At 54.2% G+C, this 10877-nt stretch overlaps 1 protein-coding gene across 3 annotated transcripts in view; it reads right to left on the reverse strand.

Moving 5' to 3' along the window:
* The window catches only part of NTRK3 (neurotrophic receptor tyrosine kinase 3), a 219917-nt gene extending 216345 nt beyond the window's left edge, over positions 1–3572 (reverse strand). For all 3 annotated transcript variants that reach the window (XM_075045072.1, XM_075045071.1, XM_075045073.1), the window contains exon 1: positions 2817–3572. In XM_075045072.1, coding sequence (XP_074901173.1) covers positions 2817–3064 — 248 coding nt within the window. In that variant the 5' untranslated portion in view covers positions 3065–3572. The remainder of the gene's footprint in view (positions 1–2816) is intronic.
* Between the last annotated feature and the right edge of the window lie 7305 nt (positions 3573–10877).

Consider the following 10877-nt stretch of genomic DNA (forward strand, 5'->3'; position numbering starts at 1 on the left):
GTGGGCTGGCATGGAGGGACCTCTGCCCTGGCCCAGGGGGGTATGATGGACGAGCCCTCCAAGCCAGCTCACACTGCTTGCTTTCTCCAGCCCTCCAAATGGGCCCTGGCAGGCTTTCTTCAGCACCACCCAAGCTCTGATTGCAACGCTGAGCTTGTCTTTCAGACATGAATAAGGCCCTGCTTGCCCCCAGGGTGGTTTCAGGACCCCACAGCCCATCTGCCTTTCCACCAGCAGCAGGACAGAGCAGAGACCACAACCTTCCCCAGGGCCTGCAGGAAGGACCAGGCTGGAGCATCACATCCCCCAGCCACAGGGACAGGATTAAGCCTCCCCTATTCACCTCCCAGCCCAGTGGGAGAAGGGGGCACCCCCACTCGCAGCCCACAAACGAGGCAAGCTGCCTAATGAAGCCAAGCCCCCGGTGAGCATGGCAAGCAGGGGGAAGTGCCGTTCAGTGCCCAGCTGAATCAGATTCACATGCCGGGAGTGATTCAGCGATGACCAGGCTGGGTTTTGATGCACCCCTCGCCCCAGCACACATGATATGGGGGATGGCAAGGAGAGGCCTGACATCAGTCTGGAAGGGTGCAGGACCTGATGCCGCCCTCACAAGAGCACAAACATGGGTTCAACCCTGGCTCCCAGCAGTGACTCCTTTGGGAGGAAGTGGCCTCACTACCCAAACCATCCCTCTGCTCCCATAAGCATCCCCTACGAACCACTGGTGTCTTCCCAGTAAGCACAGACCCCTGGGGAAAGTTTTCACTCATGCTCAGTCTCAGCCCCTCACAGCATTTTGGGGTTCACCCAGTCCTGTGCCTCGGCCCCCCCAAGCCCGAGGAGGCAGACATGGGGCCGGCAGCGATGCAGGGGGTGAGGGAACACGCTTTGCTCAGTGTGGAGCAGAGATGCATACAAATTCCAGCAAGACTGGCACCTTCTCCTTCCCCAACTTAGGAGAAGCTTCTTTCCAAAAAAATACCCAACATCTCTGTTTCTGGAGTAGTCCGTTTTTCTTTTCTTTTTTTTTTTTTTTTTGCCCCTCTCCTTTTTACAGACTACTTATCAGCATTTTTCAATTTCAAAGCAGTTAAAGACATCTTCTGGGCACAAAGGACTCACATAATACTACCTCTCACAGCAGTTCAGATGTATGTGTGCATCTGACAACGCACACTCGCTCACTCACACTGGTGGCTTCCAAACCCTTCACAGCCTTTCCTGCTGCTCCCTGCTCCCCAAAGGGTTAAACCCAAACCACAACAAACACCAAGCCCAGGAAAAAAACACGAGTTTCTCTGACTTCCCCAGCATCACCCACATCCCTCTGGTATCACAGAGAAAACACTCCAGCACCACAACACAGGATAAATATTGGGCAATTGGAAGGGGAGCATTGCATTGGTTTCCTCATTTACTTTCCCCGTTCCTGCTGGGTTTGCAGAGGTTTGCTGGCAAGGTGAAGGCAGGGCTGGGGGTTCAGGGTCAGTCGTAGCTGCTGAAAACCTGCTTGGGCATGGCATGAACCTGTAAGCAAGCAGGGAAAGCAGCTCCTGTCATCTTTACCCAGCAAAGGTGACGAGCAGAGCTGCGAAACAGGCACTGCAATTACTCCATGGCTCTGCTGCAATTGCACTGTGACCAAATAAAACAGCCTCAGGAAGAGACCGGGCAAAGCCTGCTCCCTCCTGCAACTGTGCCATCGAGGTGAAAAAAAATAAATAAATAATCCTCCATTACTCATTTCAAACCTTGCTGCATTTAACTGCCAGAATAAAGGATTCCACCTCTTCCTTGCTCAACTCCCACTGCCAACTTGCTCTGGGGGCTACATTTCCCTAAATGCTCACATTTCAATTAGCATTAGAATAATGAAATGGCTCAGAGTTCATCTCACCCAAAAATGTACTGGAAAATAAAGAGCGGAGATTGGAAGAGATGAGGATTTTTTTTTTTTTCCGCACACACACAGCATGATGGATTCAGGAGAAGGAAATATATTCCTTTCTCGACTCCATGCTGATGAGATTAACATGGGCTTTGCTAACTGCCTCTCCAAACAAGGATAATGCAACTTCAAGTTGATTTTCCAGATAAACAAGCATGCAAACAAACGCAAAGTGCTCAACTAAAAATATCTCCCTGCTCCGATGCTTCTCCCCACTGCCACCACCCCGAGACGAGAACACACAAACCCTATCGCAGCACCACGGCAAGTTGCAAAATTATAACAATGCAAGTTAAATAAGCTACTTAGGGGACATCTCGCTGTCCTGTTTTTTTTCTTCCTCCCCTTAAAAAGGCGAAACCGCAGATCCCCAGATACACTCAGCCAGGGCAGGGAAGGGAGCATTTTCTGTCGTGGGGATGAAAAAAAATGACATTCTACTCGGATCCAAAGTCTCGAAAAAGAACAAGCAGCTCAGAACTTGCTTTTCTTGCCCAATTTGGGTAAATATGTGGCTGCGTGTGGCTGTGGCGTCCCCCCCTCCCCTTGCAGAAGCAAACACTTGGAAGCAGCAGCTTTAGCATCTTTGCCTGCTGCTCTCTTTCCTGCTAAGGAATCAGATCTCATTTACTTTATTCTTCCTAAGCCTCGGCCAAACTGTTGCTGGGCTTTTTTTTTTTTTTTTTTTTTTGGGGGGGGGGGATAAGGGGGAAAGCCGGATCTGCGTCCTCTGCACGGGAAGCCGGGCTGAGCTCTGCCAGGCAGCGCAGCAATGCCGAGGGCACCTGAGCCCTGCACCGGCAGCCCAGCCCGCACCCTGCCGCCGGGAGAACCCGCGGGGGGGGACGGGGACACCCCCACTTACATGGAAGTGATGTTCCTTGAGATGTCCGTGATATTGATGCTCGTGTTGCCATTGCTGCTGCCTGAATCCTGCCCTTCCAAGAGAGGGAAGAGGTTCCCATCATCCGGTTTCTTGCAATTGATGTCTGTCTTGCTGCAAAGACAATTAGCAGGGCAAGCCAGCACCGAAAGCAGATAGTCTCCCCAAATGCTCCAGAGCAAAAATACCCTCCAGAAAGTGCACTTGGTAGGGCAAAGAGAGACATCCATCTCCGATTGCTGCTTCTAAAAAAGAGGAGGAGGAGGAAAGGGGGGATGGAGGGAGGGGAAGGGGGGGAAAGGGGGAAGGAAACAAAGACAGAGGGAGGAAAAAAAAAAACAAAAAAAACAAAAACCCAAAAAAACCCAACAAAACCTCAAGCGATCAGATGCAAAAATCCTCCAGCAGATGAAATCATGCTGGCAGCTGGCTCGGAGAGGCTGTAATTCCCGCTACGGCAGCGGCAGCGGCAGCGGGCGGGGATGCATGCTGGCCCGGCCGCCCTGCGCCCGCCGCCCGCCGCTCCCCGCCAGCCGCTCCGGAGGATTGCAACGGGAGGCTGGGGAGGCAGCCGGCGAAATAAATAAATAACAAAAACGGTGCGAAAGTCACCAAGTCCCACCTACTGGGCAGAATTAAAATTGACACACCTGCAAAAAAAACACACAGAGGGAGAGGAGGGGGCGACCTCCCCTTCCCATCGCTTCCCTCCCCCGGCCTGGCCAGCCCTGCTGCGGCGGGCACAAAAAAGCAGGGGAGGAGGAGGAGAAGGAGGAGGAGGAGGAGGAGGAAGGCTCGCAAAGCGAGCCGGGCTCTGCAATAAAAAGGATTCCCCACCCCCCTCTCCGCTAAAATCAATCTAGGGGAGGGGAGGGAGAGAGGGGAAAAACCCACCCCAGCACTGCTGGAGCCCCAGCTCAGCCCCGCCAGCAAAGGAAAAGTTGCAGCTGGGGTTAAATTTGTGCTGGGGGGAGAGGAGAGGGGCTCTGGCTCGGCTCCTGCTTTCTCAGGCTCTTTCGTCTTTAGGAGGAGGACGATGCTGCTTTTCGCTTGGTTGTTGGGTGGGTTCCCCCCCGCCCCGCAATCCGGACACAAGGGTGGAAAGGAAAGAAAGATTAAACTGAACTGGAAGAGAATAAAAGCCGGTGTGGATTACAGCAATTTTTTTTTTAATTTTTTTTTTTTCTTAAGAGGATCCTAGCGAGACGCAGATCAGACGGCTGGGTGGGAAAAAAAAAAGCGACTGGAGAGCACCCAGGAAGGACTTTCTAGAAAAGACACACACGCACGCACACACACACACACCCGCCTCCAAAATGCAACGGGGACTCAGCCGACTGCCGGGAAGCACAGGCAGGAGCACCCAGGGTTGGGGCTCCCGTCCTCCCTCCCCTGGCTTCCCCCTTCCCTCCTGCAGCAGATCCTGCAATCAGACATGCAAAAAAAAAAAAAAAAAAATCCTGAAAGAGGAAGACTGAAGTGTTGAAAAGGCTGAGCTCAGAGCACCGAAATGGCATCAGGAGAGCAGTGAGTGCGAGCTGAACAGCAGAGCGAATTAAGATGCATGGTGCATTTTTGGCAAGCACAAACCCAAGCAGATCAGAGCTCTGCTTAATTTGCTCTGCTTTTCTACAGCGCTTTTCTGCATGCCTTCCCCCCCCCCCCCCAATAGTTTCATGTCTCTGCTCCTCTGCACAGAGACACAGTGATAAAGGGACAGTGCTGCAGGCTGGAGCACGGGTGAAGGGAGGAATTACAGGTGTAGGACTCCAAATGTTTCAAGGGTCGGCTTCTGCCAAGCACAGGGCTTTGCACAGGGAGGAGAGAGAGAGAGGGATCTCTGCATGGGCTGAACCAACACCTCCAGGCTCTGCTATGCACCCCAAATCATCCTAGTCCAGAAGAGGCAACAGGATTTGGGGGTAAAAAGGGGGGGGGGGAGCAGCTGCAGGGAGGATTGCAACCACAATTTATGCACCCATACCCCTCAGTGGGAAGCAGGCTGCTCACAGCCATGCTCGTGGGGAGCCCGTCCCAGCAGGGCACAAGCAGGGCTCACACTTGGGTAACTCCTCACGCATAGCTGCACGGCCTTATCACAAGCCCTAGGAACAGCAGTGATGTGCAAGGGGCTACACATACCAGGCATTAATCCTGCTCCCACAGGAACTTCTGGGGTACCAAGCAGCTTCGTTAGAGCTCCTCCTGCCAGGGCTCCCCAGAAGAAGCAGGGACACTCATCTAGTGAATAAATACCAAGGTGGGAAAGCTGGTTTCTCCCTGAGCCCCGCCTGCATGCAAACAACTGAAGTGAAACAGCTGGATCAAAGAGGTTACTGAAGTGCCTGGCACTGCAAGGAAGAGGAGTACAAGGGGGTTGGTGGGTTCCCACCCCCATGAGAAGCGGCTTCCATCCTCAGGCATCCGTACAGAGACTGTGGCTGGAAAGGCACCAGAGAGGAGAACACCCAAGGCATACTTTTTACTCCCTGCCTCAGTTTCCCCACCCATGTCAGATAAATGCCATTCTTGTGGCTCAGCACTGCAACTGGACTGGAGAGGACACTGATGGAGGGCACCATGTCATATGCCCCTGCCAGCGAGGAACACTAGGCACCCCAAAATGCCCAGCCAGCATGTGGGTTCATCCCTCAGCAGCACAGGGGACAGAGATGTCACACTACCCACAAAACCAGTGCCCAGGGCAAGACCAGGGCTTCCCTCGTACTGAAGCTGGTGCAAGGTCACAGCCTTCTCGTGGCACTTGACATCAAGTGTGAAACCAGAGTGAGGCCATCAGCCTACCCTAGCATGTTACCGCAGGGCCAGTCACAGGGTGGGGACATGTTTGGGGGCACACACCCGCCTTGGGGACCCACTGCAGTCCCGCAGCACAGCAAGACTCCTCCAGGCAGATCAGTGCCAGGGCCTGGGGAAAGCCACTGTCACCTGGAAGTGCCAGGGTGGCACTGCTTGGCACGGGGCTGCGTGCATGAGCACTCTGCACCCTCCTTGCCCACCGGGGTGGCAGCCTGCCCTGTGTTCCTCTGTCCCCCAGGGTGTGGGGTCGACCCCCAGCCTGGAGCAGAGCACGACTGCTAACGAAGTACAAACCCACCCAGAGAGGTTTTCAGGTCCTCCTCTGCAACCGGAGGTGGGCAGGTAGGTGCTTTGCACTCTCCATGCAAAGACAAGGTTTAACCCGCAGAAAGTTGGGGAGGTCTCAGGTCGGCTGTCCCAGGTTGGGGGGATGCAGGAGCCCACCCACCCCCATGACATGCACACCCTGCTCTGCCACCTGGTGCCAGGCGGGCCCCGCTTCAGCAGCTGATGAGGAGGTTTTGTGCCAAGCCACGGCTTCCTCTGCCGCTAATAGATAAAGCTGCCGCTTGCAGAGGAAACGTGGCCGGGCAAAGCGCGGGAATGGGAGGAGCAGGAGCATCCAGCTGGGTGCCCGGAGGGCAGGCGGAAAGTGGACAGGGAAAGAAAGAAACCAGGGGGCTGTTCATCCTCCCCATTGCAGGCTGCCAGGGGGGATTGGCGAGTCTGCTGGCAGAAGAGACTGCAGCGACAGCAAAGTCCCTGCTGCAGAGAGCAGACGGGTCACCAACCTTCACCCAGCACCAGAGCTGGGCAGGTCCTGGTCCTGCTTGAACCCACCACCCCTCACCGGTCCTTGGACAGATGGAAGAGGATGCTCAGGGAGGGCAGCACTACCTCTTGCACACCCAGACCCAAAAAGGGATGGGAGTATTTGGGAGCTGCCAGTGGTGGGAACGTGCCATCCCTGTCTCCATCCCTCACTCCTGTCCCCATGGAAGAGGGAGGCAGGAGCAGGGCATGAGTGATGGGGCTGTCAGAGCGCAGAGATGGTATCTCGAGCAGAGGCCTTGCCGTTATTGCTCTGAGGGATGCTGGCAAATTGCTCTTTCACGAAGCATCTCCATGAAGGATGAAATCAGTGCCTCCTGCGAGAACTCTGCCCCACAGGGGCTCAGAGGATGAGTTCCCTCTGGCTTTTGAGAGCCTCCAGAAATTCCATGGGATGCACTCAGCTGAGACTAAACCCCAGTTCATCTCCCCCATCCCAGCTGCCCTCTGCATGGAGACACAGGTTGCTACCAAAACACCCAGCCCAGAAGAAGCGGGGTCAGGACATGCCCAGGGGGCTTCTGGCCACGAACAGAGGTGGAGGCAGCTGTTTTGTTTGCATTTCTGCTCTTCCCACCTACACGGCTGCCTTTAGCATCATGCTCTCAGGCTGGCCATCCCTCGGGGACGATCTTTCCTCCTGCCACCCACTTCCCAGGTAAAGGCTCCCCAATGCACCACTTGCCTCCCGGGGCCAGCAAACACGACAGCCCTTCGAGGCATGACCAGAAAGAGATCCATGGTCCAATATCTGCTCAGTCATCATAAGCTCCGACGTCCACTCCTGCCTCTGATCTCCGTATCGATCCGGCAGGCCCGCACTGAGGCATGCACCGCCCCGCTCCCTATTACCAGAACAGCACTCGCTGCTTGCTGAAAATGATGAGCTGACATTTTTCTAGCCCCCTTCTCATCCAGAAGGATCTGCAAATCTGCCTACAGCAGGACCACTTTGCACACCTCTGAAATGCAGCCAGCCCCAGGACAGGCAGAGCTGCTGTTTGGCAGCATGCAGCGATGCCAGGCAGCAGCACGGGACGTGAGCTCTGACGGGAGAGGCAGGGAGAAGGGTTTCATCCCCTGCATTTTGGGAGTTTGGCTGCAGGTTCACGTGCCCCTTTGCAGAGAGACCCCAAGAAGTGCGATTTTGGAGACGGTCCAGCTTGCAGGGTAAATGCCCAGGACCTGCTGCCAGCTTTTTATGGGGAGGGGGTCAGGACTGGTTTGGGGGCATAGCATCCCCCACGGCACCACTGGCATGGGCTGCAGGAGGAAAATATCAGCCCCTGCAGAACCAGGAGGTGTTTGCCTTTTGCCTGAGCCATGCAGGCACACGAGCCTCAAAAGTGTTGCTCCCTGAAACAGAGCTCCTCATTCCCACCACCCTGGGAAGAGCTTGGAAGCAGCTTTTGATCTGATGTCCATATCGCTTCTCAAGCACTTGGCAGGAGGAGCCCCCATGCAGCAGGGAAGGTCGCATCCTGCACATGAGTCAGCCTGGCCCCGGGAACCTGCAGGGAGAGGGGCAGGGGAAGGCACATGGGGCAATCACATGTGGGCGGCAATAGCTATGTGATGAAAGGTGAAGTGCTCAGCTGGGGAAATGGCTGGAGAGCAGCCGGTGGCAGACTCCAACCTCGGGTTGTCCTTGTCCATGCTGTGGGCATGTAGGGACAAGGGCAGGATGAAGCCATTCCAGCAGATGTCCTGTTCATAAACTCTCTGAGGCTGTTAAGAAAGTGTAGGGAAAAGCATCTAACCAGGAACTGTTTGCTGAAATAAACAGGAACAAAAAATTCAGAAGAAAACATATTCAAGTGAGTTCTAAATAAACAGCCCTGTCACGAAGATAACAAATATTGCTGTGCTTGCATTCATTGCTAGGACCTGAACCAGTCTCCCACCCAGGCAGCTCCTGAGTTAATGTGTCTAGCCAGGGAAAAGGTCTGGTCATGGCTGTAATGTCCAAGAGATGGTCCAGGCGGGATGTCTGCAATGGTCAAAAAAAAGACTGAAACAAAGGTCGTGGAAAGCCCAAGGAATAGGAAGTAGAATAATGTGGTGCAGATTATAGCTGCCGTCAAGAAATCAAGGCAGCGCTTTGATCTGCTAGCAATGCTCTGCACAGAGCTGGTCCATCTCTCACCAAGAGGAAAGAGGAGCAATTCTTAGACCCGGGTGGGGAAGCTCTAACAGGGGCAAGGCTGCAAAGCCTGAGGGCAGCTGCTGGAAGAGGAGCTGGGGAGGGGGCTGCAAAGGAGTCCCAGGAGGCACTCAAGATGGCCATGCTGCAGGCAGATAACGGGAATTAAAGTCCAAGCATTGTTCCTCTGATGCCCTGCCATCTGCACGTCTCTTGGGGTATTTTATGTGCTTAGAGCCACTCAGTTGTGGGCACAAGTCAGGAAATTCCCAACGTGAGTGGTCAGGCCACACAGTCACGGACACAACCCTTGCAAGAACAAAGGAGTGGAAGTCTCTGTCATTTTCCCCCATGATTTGCCCCAAATTAAGCCTGTGCTTTCAAAAATCCCACATTCCTAATTCAGTCTCTGAATGAACAAGTGGAGCATGTGAGACTTGGGGGGTCAGAGGGAGCCTGGAATATCCCACAATGCAGGACCTTGGTGTAAGAAAAATTGCTTTAGATTTTACAAATAATCAACACCCTCCCTCCCCCCCCAAACCTGCAGCTTATTTTCAAGCATGCTTTTAAGAACAAAAGGAAGAGCTACGTCTGTGCCAAGCCCTGGTTTCTTGCATTGCAGCATACCATCACAGTGTACCTGTCCTCCAGCCGGGCACCTGCACCCGCAGCTGCATCCTTCCTGCACCGCCGACGTGGTTTGCAGAAACTCAGGCCACCGCTGAAATGCTGGGGAGGAGATTGTGCGAAAGGAACAGTGGCCATGACACACACCTCATCAGGGAGCTAACAACACTCGCCTCAGGCCCCTACCAAGCCTCCAGGTTGAATCACAACTCACTGGAGAATCAGTTCCTCCTTGCCCTGAGCTCTTCCCTGCACACGTGCAGAGAAACATGCTCTGCAAAACCCAGCTACCCTTGTGAGGAGATTGAATTGCTTTAGAAAAAGTTCCCCCGCCTGTTTATGCCTCCAAATCTTTCACTGATCTTCCTTCCTGGGGGGCTCTGTTGACTTTGGGGAGAGGTGCCGGAGCAGGGTTAAGCAGGGAAGAAACTAATATACCCAACTCTTCGTAAAATGGTTTACCAAAATCTTTTGTAGGGTGCTGCTCTGCCAAATAAGTCTGGTGAAGTTGCTATTATCTACAGCAAGGTAGGGAAGGCAGTTTTTACCTGGTGTTGGGGCTCTGATGTAGAAAGGACATATAGCTCCATCTCAGCATCTAATGTGCTTCCTAAGCGTCAGGGGGACGAGGGACTTGCAGCCCCCACAGCCAACTGGGGAGATGGCTGCGGCCCCAAAAGGGCATCATTCCAAAAATCTCTCCTAACTCTCTCATCCTAAGGATGAGTTGAGTCAACTGCTGCTTGAAATGGTTTCCTAGTCTATCAGGGGAATTGTGAAACCCTGACTTACTGAAGACATCTCACCATCCCATGATGGGTGCAAGTGAGCCAGCTGGTCCCACTCTCAACCCAACGTGCTGGGAGAAGTGACCATGCCGAACCCAAAGGGACCATGAACCACAAAGCCTGGCTTAGCCAGGAGCCCTGGGCTGAGCAAGCAAGACCCCAAAATGCTCTGTCCCAGCCACCTCACCCCACTCTGGAGGAAGGCAAGCGAACACAGGATGCTCCCCCTTGGCAGCTGGTAGCATCTGTGTTTTCCTACTTTGACGCCTCTCCAGCATCACCTGAAAGCCTGAGCTCCCAGAGCATAGGGTGACAGGCTGACAGCAGCCCCAGTAACAGGACCGTGCCTCTGAGCCCTCCTCTCCAGGCGCTGCCACGCTCATTTCTCAACATGGGTTTTGCAGAGTCGTTAACAATCCCACTAATGCGCAGCATCTAATCTCTCCCTGCCCGGGGATGACAGCAGCTGGGGCTCAATGGCATAATTGTGTTTTGATCCCTTGTGCCAGACTTCCTAGACACACGCTGGGAGTTGATACCACCTTACAGGAGGGGGCCTTGCTATGGCAAACAGCTCCCACAAGCGTTGATCACCTGGGGAGAAAGGCAGGGCCTGGAGGGGAGCTCTGGTTTTGGCTCTAAAGGAAAGCCCTTCACCATTCCGACAGGGCTGGGCTGATGGGGTTTAACCTGGGAGACCCTGGGGCACACGGGTGCGCTGGTCAGGATGGAGGGATGTTGCCCTCAAGCCAGGACATATGGTCCCCAGGACACCCCTCTAACACTGCCCTCAGCCCCCATGAGCTGCAAGGGGAACCAAAGGCAGGAGCC

Source organism: Buteo buteo, chromosome 13 (assembly GCF_964188355.1).
Source record: "Buteo buteo chromosome 13, bButBut1.hap1.1, whole genome shotgun sequence".
Classification (NCBI taxonomy): domain Eukaryota; kingdom Metazoa; phylum Chordata; class Aves; order Accipitriformes; family Accipitridae; genus Buteo; species Buteo buteo.